This window comes from Myotis brandtii, unplaced genomic scaffold, assembly GCF_000412655.1.
Source record: "Myotis brandtii unplaced genomic scaffold, ASM41265v1 scaffold87, whole genome shotgun sequence".
Classification (NCBI taxonomy): Eukaryota; Metazoa; Chordata; class Mammalia; order Chiroptera; family Vespertilionidae; genus Myotis; species Myotis brandtii.
Genome location: NW_005371548.1, coordinates 333,972 through 349,064, shown reverse-complemented (window position 1 = coordinate 349,064; position 15,093 = coordinate 333,972). Strand labels below are relative to the sequence as shown.

The 15,093-nt window shown below is 43.0% G+C and overlaps 1 protein-coding gene across 1 annotated transcript; it reads right to left on the bottom strand.

The window, feature by feature from the left end:
• Window positions 1-10,377: 10,377 nt before the first annotated feature.
• Window positions 10,378-15,040, bottom strand: GPRASP2 (G protein-coupled receptor associated sorting protein 2). Its single transcript, XM_005884877.2, has 4 exons — window positions 14,810-15,040; window positions 14,240-14,308; window positions 13,840-13,917; window positions 10,378-13,554 (listed from the first exon to the last, which is right to left on the bottom strand). The coding sequence occupies exon 4, from the start codon at window positions 13,225-13,227 to the stop codon at window positions 10,720-10,722; it is 2,508 nt and encodes an 835-aa protein (XP_005884939.1). The 5' UTR covers window positions 13,228-13,554; window positions 13,840-13,917; window positions 14,240-14,308; window positions 14,810-15,040; the 3' UTR covers window positions 10,378-10,719.
• Between the last annotated feature and the right edge of the window lie 53 nt (window positions 15,041-15,093).

Below are 15,093 nucleotides of genomic sequence, written 5' to 3'. Positions count from 1 at the left end.
AGTTCTGATAAGAAAAAAAAATTATACAGAACTTTAAAAATCATCTAAGTGCAGGCATGTGTCACAAAAACATATGCTGCCCCCGCCCTATAATATACTGCTGGGCTCTGCCTCCTTCATTTTAACTGATTTATGTATGATGCATAGAATCAGAGGTAGGTTTACAGATATTAATCCAGCGGTGGCTGCTAAGAGAATGACATCAATTCTTTGGCACCAACTACCTGGAGTTAGCATTAGACTCCACAGATTTAAGGCAGTCCTTAATACTGCCCCCATTTCAGGTAAGATGCCAGTTACAAGTCTTGGGGACAATAACCCATGCTTCTGATTCAGGAGTTCCCATGACCCTCTCAGGTTTGATAATTTACTAGAAAAACAAATTACTAAAAGTACCATATTCCACATTATAGTTTTATTATAAAGGCTACACACAGGACAAGGTCTGGAAGGATCTTAGACACATAGCTTCCATGCCCTCTTCCCATAGGTTCAGGGCAAATCACCCTCCCTGGATATCACTGTGTTTACCAACCAGGAAGCTCCACAAAGCCCTGAGTTTTCATTGTGGATTCTTTATATATGCATGATTAAATCAATGGCCACCCGATTGAGCCCCAAATCCAGCCCTCCTTCCCTCTGTGGTCTAAGGTTCTAACTCTAATCATGTGGTTGCTCCTAATAGGTGACCAGCCCACATCCTAAAGCTATCTAAGGGCCCACCATAAGTCAGTTCATTGGCAAAACAAAGACACTCCTATCATTCAAGAATTCCCTAAGGTTTTTTGAGGGTCTGTGCTAGCAACCAGGGACCAAGTTTAGATATACTCTTTCCATACCACACTATGTTTGAGGTAGTCTCTTTTGTCAAACTCTATAACCACACACACATAGACCAGAGACAACAGAGCTTAAGCCGAAAGACCGTAATCTGAAAATTGGCCCCAATACTTATCTTACTATATTGCTGGAAAGTGGAGGAAAGAGAATAACAAAGGAGGCAGGGATAAGAGAGGAGGAGTCAATCCTAGGCCTCAATCTCTGTAATTTTACCCCACAAGTCCACTGCTCAATCCTAGCTTTTAAATGTAAACATGGGGGCCTGAAGTAGTATTACAGCAGTTTCAACTCTATACTGAGAATAAAAATAAGGATATGAGTAGCCTTAGGGAAATTAATTATTTCCTAGTGACACGTTCCTAAACTGCCTTGGTATGTAGCCTAGGGGCACCAGGGGTCCTCATGACCCCCTCAGATTTGGTAATATTCTGTTAGAAAGAAGACAAGAACTTATCAAGGGCTGCTACCTAGGATGAGACCAAAGGAACAAGTCCTAAAAACTGGGCAGAGAGCAAAACACATGGAAGAGAGCAAAGCATCTGTAGAGGGGAACCTATGGGACCATCCACAAAGCAGTTTCTGCAACTGTTTCCCAGAAAGATCGTACTCTGAAGCCCAGGACTAAAAAGAAAGGGAACCTCAAATGGAATAGCCACTTTCGTATTCCCAGATGGGAGGGAGATGCTGCCCAGGGCTGAGATCCAGATATTCTCTTGGGAGTTTAAAGCTTGGCAGTATCCCAAAGAGAAATTCTCTGCCAATGGTCTCAGCATCTAGGTTCCCTCCTCCTGAATCTGTCTCCAAACCCCCTTCTCTAGAGTTGTTCACATTGGGATTCATTCCTCCAGGGAGCTGGAGCCTTGGAGCATAAGGCAGATATATTCCCCACCCCCTTCTTCTCTCCCACCCTCTCTCAATTCTGAGCTGGTCTCAGCAATCCCCATCCTCTGGAAAAGACAAAAAATAGAGTGAGTGGCAAATAGGATTGAGGACAGCGGTGTAGCTCAGGGTTCCTATCCTCACACCTGCTTTTCCAGAGCCAGGACTACTGGTTTATATGAGTTGCATGTTCATGAAATGTCACTTCACGGTTTCCAAACTCTAGGCTCCCCTTAGCTAACTCCCTCCATGTGTCCACCTTCCTCACCCACACATAGAAACACAGAATCAACACTGGGAAGGGAGCCTGGGGGTAAGGAGACAGGTGTTCAGAAGGCAGGAGGGTCTCAGGCACTTTCTCTACCAGGATGTAGTCCAGTGGTTCCCAACCTTTTTTTGGCTATGCCCCACCTAAGCATCTCTAAAATCCTGATGCCACCCTACCCCCGTGACATATAATTCTTATTATACAAAAAGTGAACTCCTATTCTCATGGGTTCCTGACTCTTTTCGGTAGGAGGTAGGATACACCTCTAGGCCTGCCCAAAGGCGAGCGCGGTCACATGATCCACCGTCAGCCCATGTGACCACGCAGTCCCTGTCTGCCGCGGCCCCCTGCAGTACAGGAGAGCACAAGCTTCTGCTTCTGGGATTGAGCTGCTGGCTATGGAACCTGAAGCTCCTGAGGACGGTGAAGATAGCTAGAGGAAGGCTGGATTTGGAGCCAAAGCTTCAAGCCCGAGGCCTAGTTCTTGTTCTATGGGAGCCCAGGGATGGCGAGGAACACTGGATGAGGAGTTTAGAGACAAAGTGACTTAGCTGATTTCTAAAACTCAGGGTGATATGTGAAAACACACACAAGATCTGTCTTAAAAAGTATTGCAAGGCAAAAGAAACATTCAAAGTCCAATTTCCACCATCAGGATGATCCCTTTTAACACTTATGGTTTGTGAAGGAAGGCAAAACTGCCATTTTGCCCTATTTCCATAAACCAGTGATTTTCAACCAGTGTGCTGCAAGAATTTTTAAAACATGCAATAGCTGACTTTTTAGTGAGGGGCACTGACCTCTTTCCCTTAGATTGTCAAATAAAAAAATTACATCAGCCAACACAACAATAGCTGTCCTGTGTGAATGAATCACAATTATAACTGTTTGTTGTTGTTTTTTGTCAAACTGGCAAAAAATAGGTTTTTTTGGTGTGCCACAAACTTTTAGTGATTAGTTTATGTGTGCCATGAGATGAAGTTTGAAAATTGCTCCCATAAATCTTGCATATTAGAAGGGGGGAGCACGATGCACTGTCAGAAAAATTATACAAAACTTGTGTAAAGAAAACATCGGTTACTGGACATCATTTCAGTGCAGGGCTGAGCTTCACTTTCTATTGATTGAACAAGTTTTAAATTCTATGAGGCTGATTCTAACTTGTAGATATTTTGTCTGACATGGAAATGATTTCTGTTTAGTAGAACAGATAACCTCAATGTCCAAAATTTATTGCCCTTATGATATTAACCAGTTTTGTATTTAACCCAGCAATGATATCATAGCATTCATTGTCTATGTATGTATGAAATTTAACATACTACATTTTGTTTTTATTATATTGAATACACTTACCTCCTTCAACAATTTTCATAATCTTAGCAGTTCATTGTGCTGAAAAATATTTCATGATCATTTTCAATTTGAGTCATAATTTAACCTTTTCAAAAATTAACAGCATCCCAAGACAGAACAAAAATAACATTTCCACAATGTCTAAAAATAATAAAATATATTTCTCACAAGTCTGGATTCCGTCTCCAAACCATTTCCCTTCCTGACTTCTGCAATTTCTATCCGAAAGTGAGAAAGCTAACCCCTATTTTGTAAAACTACTGTTTGGAATTCTCTGCTATTCTTTAGACGGCCTCTTATTCTAAAAAATAACTTTCCTTTCTAGCCTGCGTTAGCCTGCTTGAATAATGAGGAAGATAAACTTAGCTGTCTGATCTTGTAGGCCAGAGACTAGATACGCCCATACTCTCAATGCCATACCAGGTGTATTTTTTAATTGGATAGAACTGTGTAGTTTTCAAGGCCACCAGCGAACTAAGCGCACATAGGGCTGGCTCTTTCATAAAAAGGGAAGTTCTGCTTGTAGCTCTGCTTAGAATTTGAATTCATTTTCTCTAAGCCCACTGAGGTGAATAAAGTGTGACTCCAAACTCTCTGAGCATTGCTTGATTTATTCCGGTTCTCTGTAACAAAAGTATGGTATAATCTTGTTTGTTATTGTTGTAGAAAATACACATAAAATAAAACCTATCATTTTTTTGTTGCTTATTTTTTAAATTTTTTTCTTTATTGATTAAGGTATTACATATGTGTCCTTATTCCCTCAATGCCCCTCCACCCCTCACTCATAAAAAAATCTATCATTTTTAAGTGAACAATTCAGTGGCATTAGGTATATTCACAATTGTTACTCCAAAAGGAAATGTTATCTTTTGAATGTAATAGTCATGTAAAAATGGTGCCATCTTTGTACAGTCAAGAGACTAATATAAACTTAGCTACCTTGATCATTTATTTTTCTTTAAAGCATTTCATTTAAAAAGCTAGTTTTTCTAAGTCTCATGGGAGTCCACTTTTCTTTCAAACTTTTCTAAGTGATTTTATCTCTAAAAATTCCTTCTAACAGAAATAGTTTGTTTATTTATATAACTACTAGTGGCCCATTGCATGAATTCGTGCACAGTGAAAGGAAATTAATTAGAAGAAATATTTTAATATCGCTATTCACCCTTTCTCTATAATAGAAGTATCAACCAAATTCATGATCAACAATGACAGATCGAAACACAAGCATATGAATGGCACCAGCAAGAGCTTTATATGTATCGCGCATGCACGAGTCAACTTAGCCTTTTATATACATAGAATAAACTTTCTTAATTAGACCTTCTTTCTGATTTACCTAAACTTTTTCCAGCCCAGTGAAGCACCCTAACTTCTCTTTCAGCAGTGTTGAGATTGTCAGCGACACAGACATTTGGTTAAAGTGTAAAATGGCCCTAACCAGTTTGGCTCAGTGGATAGAGCATCAGCCTGTGGACTCAAGGGTCCCAGGTTCAATTCCGGTCAAGGGCATGTACCTTGGTTTCGGGCACATCCCCAGTAGGGAGTGTGCAGGAGGCAGCTAATTCATGTTTCTCTCTCATGGATGTTTCTAACTCTCTATCCCTCTCCCTTCCTCTCTGTAAAAAATCAATAAAATAAAAATAAAAGTGTAAAATGTTTCCACCTGTGTTCCTGGGCTGAAGAAACTCCAAGGAGGCTAGTTGCTAGGGAGAAGAAGCCAGGCGTTGCTATGTGACATCATCACCAGGAGCCCACAGCAACCGGGTCACATTTGCACCATGGGGTCTTGGCAGCATTGGCTGCAATTTGGTGAGGTGTCGTTCCAGAGTGGTGGTGGGGTCTGTGTCCCACTTGGGGGAAGCCGAGTGTTAGTTTGCCCACACCAGGTCCATGGTGCTGGCCAGTGAGCGTCATGGCAGCTCCTGCATTGAGCGTCTGTCCTCTGGTGGTCAGTGCACATCATAGTGACCTGTCAGACCATAGGAGTGACACTTATTAGCATATTAGCCTTTTATATATATAGATATGTTCCAACATGTCTACCTATAACTTGAGGCATTAGAAGCATATTAAACAGAAAAAAAAGCCCTGTGCTACTAATTTTTCTATCTCCCTGATGTCTCTCTTTAAAATATTTTTTACTATGGTAGATTTTATTTGACTATGGAATATATGATGTTTCTTAAAAAGTCATATTGAAATTGCAAAGTTGTTTATTCACACACAAGTTTTTAAAATGAGATCTAGCCCTAGCTGGTTTTGCTCAGTGGATAGAGCTTCAGCCTGGGACTGAAGGGTCCCAGGTTTGATCCTTGGTCAAGGGCACATGCCTGGGTTGCAGGCTTGATCCCCAGTAGGGGGCATGTAGGAGGCAGCCGATCAATGATTCTCTCTCATCATTGAGATTTCTCTCTCTTTCTCCTTCTTCCCTTTAAAATCAATAAAAACATATTTAAAAAAATAAAATGAGATCTAGTATTCCATAGATCAGCAGTCGCCAACTGGTGGTCTGTGAGAAAATTTTGGCGGTCTATAGAAAAATTTGGACATTATTTGCATTTTTATGTTTTATTAATCCTAATAAATAATAATAAAACAAAAATATTCTAAGGAATTCTTATATTCTGACTGAATGACAATTTTCGCCTTTACATTGCACTAAATTGTACTAGAGTCTAGTACATTTCATGAATTCCCCTTTCTAGTATCTAGAGAGGGGGAAACGAGAGGTGCAAGTGGCTTCAGTATTGTTTTGGCCATTATAGCAGTCACCCACTCCGCGATTACCGATTCTCATCCAATTGTTTTATTTTGTGTACTGTATGTAACTGTGTGTTTCCTTTAACTGTTATATATAATGGCACAAATAGTTTGACTTTAATAACTATCATTTCTTGTTTGGTTTTAGATTCGAATGAAATAAACCCATAATGAGTAAAAAAGAAAGCAAAGGAATATTTTGCATTTCTTTAGTAATACAAAAGATAATGTAACTAATGATAATAGTAACAATAGTAATATATGTACTTCACTTAACCGTGAGCTGATCAATGAATCAGAGTCTCCACAGTCCTCGTCAGGCACCATTTGGAAGAACATTTGAGCTACAGGTGGAGAGAAGAAAACACTGACACTGAAAGTATTACGAAAATATGATTCGAACTACTTGAAATTTGGATTTGTTCAAGAACCTGGTAGTGAGCTGGATCCACGGCCGCTTTGTGTTGTGTGTTCTGAGAGTTTATCCAATGATGCCATGAAACCTTCGAAACTCAAAAGACACTTGCAATCAAAACACCCAGATTTAGCTAAAAAACCACTTGAATATTTTCAAAGAATGCATGAAAATGTGCAAAAGCAAGTACTTGCTCTAACAAAAATGACTGCTGGAGATAAATCCTTATCAAAGGCTTCTTATCTGATAGCACTTCAGATGGCGAAAAATAAAAAGCCGTATATGATTGGAGAAGAATTAATTAAGCTTTGCATGTTCTAAGTCTGTGAAGAGGTTTTGGGGCAGGCTGCCGCCCAGAAACTAAAAGCAATAAAAGCAAGTAATTGCTCTAACAAAAATGACTGTTGGAGATAAACAGTTATTAAAGGCTTCTTATCTGGTAGCACTTCAGATCACAAAAAATAAAAAGCCACATATGATTGGAGAAGAATTAATTAAGCCTTGCATGTTACAAGCCTGTGAAGAGATTTTGGGAAGGCAGGCTGTCCAGAAACTGAAAGCAATTCCTATGTCTGCTAAGACTGTCAAATGCAGAATTGAAGATATGGCCAAAGATAGTGAAAGTCAAGTTCTAAAAATGGTGAAAATTCACCATTTTATTCAATTCAACTTGACAAATCAACAGACTTAAGTAACAAGGCACTTCTCCTTTGTTTTGTGAGGGTTGAGTGTGAAGGAGAGTTACAGGAAGAACTACTTTGTTTGCTCAACTGGCCGGGTGGAACAACTAGCTCTGAGATTTTTGAAGCACTTAAGAGTTATTTCCTAGAACACAGAATTGAATGGAAAAAATGTATTGGGATATGTACTGACAGTGCCACAAACATGACTGGACATCTTTCAGGAACGGTTGCAAAGGTGAAAAACGTTGGTCACCCAGACATTTTGTTTACACACTGCATTATACATCGTGAGCAACTTGCAGTGAAAAAAAAAAGTCCCCAGAACTACACTAAGTATTATCAGATGTTATTAAAATTATAATGAAATTTGACACAAAGCTCTCAATTCTCAAATATTTGAGGCACTTTGCAAAGAAATGGGTTCCCAGTATACTCACCTTCTTCTTCACACTGAGGTGAGATAGATGTTGAGGGGCAAGATACTAACCCGACTGTTCGCCCTGTGCGAAGAAGTCAAAATATTTTTCCAGCGGCAAAATAATCCGAAATTACAAGAACTCTTCTCCGACGATGAGTGGGTAGCCAAGCTTGCATACCTGGCAGATATTTTTTTGCTATTAAATGAACTAAACATATCCTTGCAAGGACAACTTAAGAACATGTTCACACTACGAGGTAAAATGGACACTTTTCAAAAGAAAATATTACTGTGGCAAATGCGGTTGGCTGAAGAAAATCTGCAAATGTTTTCAAACTTCGATGAATATATGAGAGAGAAGGATGTCAACCGGCAGGTGGTAACCATTATTCAACAGCACTTACAATCACTCACAGAACCTTTTGGTCATTATTACCCAAAGAAAGAAGATCCCAGACATGGCAATATATGGATAATAGATCCATTTGCAGCAAACATTGAAGATAGCAATTTAAGCATGAATGAAAAAGAAAGCCCCATTGATCCATCATCTGACGACAGTCTCAACGCTAAATCCCAGTCATCCTTATCAAGACCTCATTTTTGGATCTCCGTTAAAAGTGAATACCCATTGCTGAGTGAAAAAGCAATGAAAATTTTGATTCAATTTTCAACAACATATTTGTGCGAAAAAACATTTTCATCTGTCACAGCAATTAAAACATGGTACTGGTCTCGGCTTGAAATAAATACGGCTCTCCATTTGGCGGTAACAACATTGGAGTAAAAAATCCATAAACTTATTTCAAGCAAACAGGAGCAAATATCACACTCTAAAAATGTTTAATACTTAAAGAAGCTTCAATTATTTCATAAAAATTAAACTTACTTTAATAAATTTGTTACAAGTAAACAACCTTTGAAGATTTTGTTACGATTAAATAAGTATTTATAATGTTGTTATATTAAACTAGGGCCCAGTGCATGAATTTGTGCACCTTGAAAGGAACTGTGGGCTGCGAGGCTGTGGTGGACGCAGGGGCGGGTCTCGGCCCATCCTCCAAACCCCTGCCAGCCCCCAACCCGTGTTGTGGCCCTCTGGTCCCCTCTCCCCACTCCCGCCACCGCCATTCCCAAACGCTGACAGTGCCGGCCCCACTCACACCTGCTGACAGCCAGCAGTGGATGCGAGTGGGGCCAGTCCCATCAGTGGGTGCGAGCGGGGGTTCAGGTGCCAGCTGTGTGAGTGGGGCTGGGGCCAGCAGTGGGTGCAAGAGGTGGCTCCAGCGCAGCAGCGGGTGTGAGTGGTAGCTGCCAGCCCCAATTGTCCCTCAGGAGCAGGGGGAGGTGGAGAAGCTCTGAGGGGCAATTGGGGCCAGCAGCTGCCGCTCACACCTGCTGACAGCGCTGGGTGCTAGTGGGGCCAGTGCAGGCAGCAGGTGCAAGTGCCTGGTGGGATCGCGGTGTACGAGAGCAAAAAAATTTTCAGTGACCACCAGAGGCTTGCCCTGATGACAGCGACCGGTGCCCCACATTGGTCTGATGCCCCCACTCACCAGCTCCACCATCCTGCCGCAGCCGATGCCTACCATGTTCTGCGCTCTGCCACCTGCTGCTGATGCCCGCCATGTCCTGTGCGCGCCCCCTGGTGGTCAGCGCACGTCATAGCCAACGTTTGTTCCGCTGTTTGGTCTATTTGCATATTAGGGTTTTATATATATAGATAGGTGCATTTCATATTAATAAAATGGAAATTCTCTGATCATTTTACAAATGTATTTATCTTTTTTTTAAAAATCTTATTAGTGGTCTGCAGGATTTAAAATTACGAATTTAGTGGTCCGTGAGGTCTGAAAGGTTGGCGACCGCTGCCATAGATGGTATTCTTCTCTATTTCACCAGACGTAAAAGCATCAGTGTCATTTCACGGCAACATAGATCATTTTTGAAAGATGCATGGTATTTCCTTAACACGTTAAGTGCCCAGTCAGTCACCAGTGACTGACACTATACTTTCCATCCGGAAGACAAAAACAGTTTGGGCGCTTACCGTGTTAATACTTTCCTTGGACTAGTATCACAAAGAAAATCTTACTCCTGACTCCAGTTCATTTGCTATCTTACCCATTCATTCTTGTTGTTCATATATTTTTATTGATTTCAGAGAAGAAGGGAGAGGGTGAGAGATAGAAACATCAATGATCAGAATCATTGATCGGCTACCTCCTGCATGCCCCACATTGAGAATTGAGCCTACAATCCAGGCATGTGCCCTGACCGAGAATCTAACTGTGACCTCCTGGTTCATGGGCTGACGCTCAACCATTGAGCCACACCCGCCGGGCCCCATTCATTCTTTCCATGGCACTGAAACTACACCTGTAATTTGAGTTATAAAATATGTAGATTTGGCTGCCTTAGCTTTCCAAACTGACCTCACTCCAAGTGCATCCCTCAATAAACTTGTCTTACCTATTCCAGGCAGACAGGATACATCTACATTACTAAAACTGATTTTTAAATTATATACTACCACTGGTCACTTCTTATCCTATGCTTCAGTGACTAATTTAAGGGGATTTCTCTTCTCTGAAACATTCCTCAAGTACCACAGCCTACACAGTAATCTCCTTCCTAAACTCCAGAAGTGGAATTTTCCAGGGAGGATATGCTTGTCATACTTCTATGTATGTTTATAAGTGTGCACGATGTATCTGCACCCGGATTTTAAAGTGAAGAAGCATCACTTCTGCCAATTTTCACACAGAACTTTATTGAAAACACAGACTCAAATAGAGAACCATATGTTTAAACAACAAACAACAGGGTAGCTTACATAGGCAACTCAGTTCATTGGAAGCTCAATACTGAAAAATACTGCAATCTGGACAGCAAGACAAATATCAACAAATATGTTTTCAGCTCTAATATTTATTTGGCATCCAGAAAATGATCCAGCTCAAGCCAAGAACTGGACAAAGTTAACATCAGCATTAAAAATATAAGTTACAACACAAAACCAGACGGTGAAAACCAAAGCACTACTCGGGGCTCTTTGGGAACACAAGGCTGATGAGACAGATGGTTAATCTTATTAGTTTGGTTGTCCTCCATCAGGATCGTTTTGATTGTCTATTTGGGTTTGTAGTGCCTTAGCTAACTTCTCAAATTCGTGGAATGCAGACATAAACGGCACAGGACTGAAATCATCATCAATTAAGGCTGCTTTTCCATTTCTCATAATAGTATTGATATTCTGAAACATTTTAATAACAATTTGAATATTATCATGTGACTCTTGTAAGGTAAAGAGACCCACAAATACCGACAGAGCTTTGGTACTGAATAGCGTTTTTGCCACCATAGGATTTTCAGACATGTTCAACAGCATTTTCAGAACATAAAACTTTGTTGTTGCATCTCCTGTCACCAACAGGGAGAGAAACTCAGACATAAAATTGGCAACCAGTGTGTGATAGTCATTAGTCATAGTGAGGTGTCTAAGCAGCCTTAATCCAAGAAGTTGCTCAGGGGAATCCAAGCCTTGTGCAAAGGTCTCCTCACACACTTGACATATGAATGTTTCAATCATGTTTAGATGTGGATAAGGTGGAGCCATGAGAATCATATTTTCCAAAAATCTTGTCCTAACTCGGGAGGTGGGATAATCAAGCAATGTTTCAATAAGTGAGACAACACCTGAATCCCGAATGAAATCTCGGGTAAACTGAGAAGCACTTCTCGTACCCATTGCAATTTTATATATTTCCTGAATAAAAGGATCTCGAACCTTTTCCATTAACAGGAGGAGTTCCTCAAACTCTCCAGAACCAATTTTAAGTTCACATTGTATGCAGCTGCAAGACCAACTCTCAGGCTCCGCACTCTCCCTGGTCCTAAGATGCTCTCTAATTTCCCGGACTGACCGGTAGGAGGGTTCACACTCCAATGTGAGCTGATCGGCCTGAGGGGAAGATTCCTCATCTTCCCCTTCTGCATTATTGGGCTTTCCCACAAACAGTTCAGCGAATGCAGAGGATGCATCTTCAGGAATTCTAAAGGAGCTTGGGGATGGGAAGCCAATCCTATAAGGGCTAGATTTGTATTCAACAGTGACCTCTTCCCAGGTTCGAGGCCTGGATGCTGTATTAATTCCTTCTTCAGCTAAATCTCTGAACCTGGAACTAGCCCTGTACACAGGATTAGGATTTAGGTCAAAGCAAGCCTCATCCCTATCCCAGAACCAGGACCCAAATATGGCCTCTTCTTCAGACTCCTGCCTGGTCTCTTCTCTGGCCACAGCCCCCAAACTGGACTTTTCCTCTGTCCAGAACAAGGATCCACCAATGGCCCCCTCCTCAGCCCCTGGCATGGACTCACAGATGGCTGAAGCCCCAGCCTCCACACCAGCCTCTTTCTCTGCCCAGAACCAGGACCCAATGATGACATCCTCCTCAAACTTGGGCTCATGCTTGACCTTATTACTGTTATCATCTTTCTGGGCCCTGGGCTTCAAGACAGTATTAGGCTCCTCCTTGTCTCTGGGCCTAAATCTATTAATGATCTCTTCAGGCAAAAACCAAGACTCATTATAGTACTCATCTTCAGACTCAGATTCAAAAAAGTCCTCTTTCTTTGTCCTGAGTTTGGACTTAGCATTTGCCTCATCCCTGACTCTGGGTCTGAACAAGTTATTGGCATTTTCTCCAGGCCACAAGCAGAATGGGTTGCCAGACTCCTCCTCAGACCCAGACCAGGAATCAACATAGGGTTCTTGCTTGGATCTGGGCCTAGACCTGGGGTTAGGCTGATGTTTAGCCCTGTGCCTGGACCTGGTACTGGCCTCTTCCCTGGGCCATGATCTGATAGTGGCCTCTTCTCCAGCCCAGAGAGAAGACATCGTAGAGGTCTCATCTGCTGACCAGAATCCAGATTCATTAGATGCTTCCTCTCTGGCCCTGGGCCTGGGATAGCACCAAGACCCCATATTAGTTTCCTCCCCTGATCCAAACCAGGGTTGAATTCCTGACTGACCCTGGGAGCCAGGAAAGGTCTCAGGGTCCACATTTACCAGTTCCCTATCTACAGATAGGGCTATGGGTTTAGCAACTGATCCAGACTCAGTACTGACCAGTGGCCAAGCTGCTGCATTGGTTTGGGGCATGCCCTCTGTTTGGGACATTGCTTCAGCTCCAAATTCAGCCTGGGCCCAAGCCTGGGCTTCATCCTTGGGCCTTGCCCCAGGGATTGCCTTGGCCTCAGTTTTAGGACGTGCCCCGCCTACTGCCCTGGCCTCAGTTTTGGGCCTTGCCCCAACCACTGCCTGTGGTTCAGTTTTGCGTCTTGCCCCAGACATTGCTTGGGACTCAGTTTTGGGCCTTGCCCCATTCACAGCCTTTGACTCAGTTTTGGGTCTTGCCCCATTTATAGCCTTTGACTCAGTTTTGGGCCTTGCCCCAGGCATTGCCTGGGTCTGGGTCCTAACCTTGGGTCTGACCACCATCTGGACATCATTCTCTCTCTCAGTCCCACCCCCAATCTCTTCTCCAACCTTCTTTTCAGGCTTGGCCTGGGCACTTGGTTCAATCTCAGCCCCAGTCATAGTAACCGTTACAGAAAAGACACAGTTAAAATATCAGTAGCACAGTCTCAGCCTCTACCACAGATGTGTCACAGTTCTCTATCTTCACACTCTGATCCTTCGGTGATTCAGACGATACAGTTAGAAATAAGAGTTAGAGTCAATCACCAGTCCAGCAGTCAATAAGCCTCCTTCCCAAGACGAGCCACAACCAATATTATAGACAGGGTGCAGAAGAGGCACAACCAAGCTGGGGGAGAACGGATGGTTCCCAGGTGGGGGCGGATCTGTTGAGGGTGGTGGTCAGCAGCAATTCCAACACCACCAGAGCTGCCACTAGAGGTGAATCTAAGGAGAGAGATCAGCATGGGGCTTTGAGTCTCTTCCAATTGTGTCACTCCAAGTGGAGACTCACACACAGACACTGAACCTTGAATACTTGGTGGAGCTGTTTGGCTATTAGAAAATCTGTCACCCTCATTCCCCCAGAGCTGCCACATACTTGGCCTGCCACAAAATAGGTGTGAGGTTGGTGGGGAAAGTATGTTGGTAATGGGGCTAAGGAGCCCCCAGACTAGATGCTAATCACTTTTGGACCTGTGTTAGTCTCAACTATCTCACTCTCATACTAACCTGCTCTGATGTGGTGCAATATCCCCTTCCTTGCTCTGTTCCAGTGGTATTCAACTGTACAGCAGATAGCAGGCTGTCCTATGGACAAGTAAACATACAAGAGAAAATGAACTCTGAGTGTTTAGTTGACAGGCAGACACCCTGACGCCTGATGCAAACACCTCCCTTTCTGTTTAAGGGTCAAATTTTTCTAATGTTTCCTGTCTCCTGGTTCTTGACCCCAGGTCTTCTCTCATTCACACCCAACACGTACCCAGATATTTCTAATATCTCCTGCAGGAAATGCACAGGGGAGGCTGTAACAGTGTGCAAATCTGGCAGGGCAGGAGAGGTGGATCACAAAGACCTGCCATAATCTTACTTGGTAACTCTCCCTTACATTGTCCCTCTTTGCACCAACCTGCAGAGAACTGAGCCAATCTCTTCCTCTTTTCCTTCCTTGCAGAAAGTGACCAGCCTTAAAGCAAGCCTAAGAACAGACAGACAAAAAGATAAGACAGTCAGGAGACCATGGTAGCAACTGAGCACTTGATGGGAGTCCAACACCAATGATGGGAGTCCACATGTTATTTGTCTTTCAATATTTAGGGTCTTCCTGGTCGAATACTCTCGTTTTTATCCAGTCCCTCTGTTTCAGGATTCCAGATAACGACATATTTTCTTGACGTCACAGTCTTCCCATTGCTCCCTTCTCCAATTCTGAGGATTCACCACTAGGTGCACCACATCCCTTTGCCTTGCGCAGCATAAATTGGGGGAAGGGCTCCCGCATATTCTAGAAAACAGGTTGTGCAGTGGCACTTGTAATTATGAATCTGTCTCACCCTCGCCTCTGAGCCCATCTTTTTCTGCCCACTTTTGGTTGAAATAAAGGGAGGAGGTTAAGAGAAGTACCTAGAAGCTGGTACACAGGGAACCCCCTAATTCTGCATCCAGTCAATGCTGTCCACCAAATCCCATCCCCACACACCTCCAGATCCAGGCTATTTTCCTGCTCCAACTTTCTCAAGCCGCTCCTCTAGAGATGCACCCTGCAGCCTGAAATCGCCGGACCTACCACGCAAACATGAGGCTTTGGCATCAACGAGGCGCCTGTGGGAAGGGAGAGCACCCAGAACGCAGGGCCCAACAGGCCCCTTTCCACAATCACGGCCCTGAGTAGCCATCGCCATCGCCCCGGCGCCCCCACCCCGGCCCCGGCCCCGCTCCCGCTCCGCCATTTCTCCCCAGCACCTCCCCTCAGCCCTCTCCCAG

Bases quoted from the DNA above. Each gene is read 5' to 3' on its own strand.
- GPRASP2 (XM_005884877.2), bottom strand. From the start codon at position 13,227: ATGACTGGGGCTGAGATTGAACCAAGTGCCCAGGCCAAGCCTGAAAAG.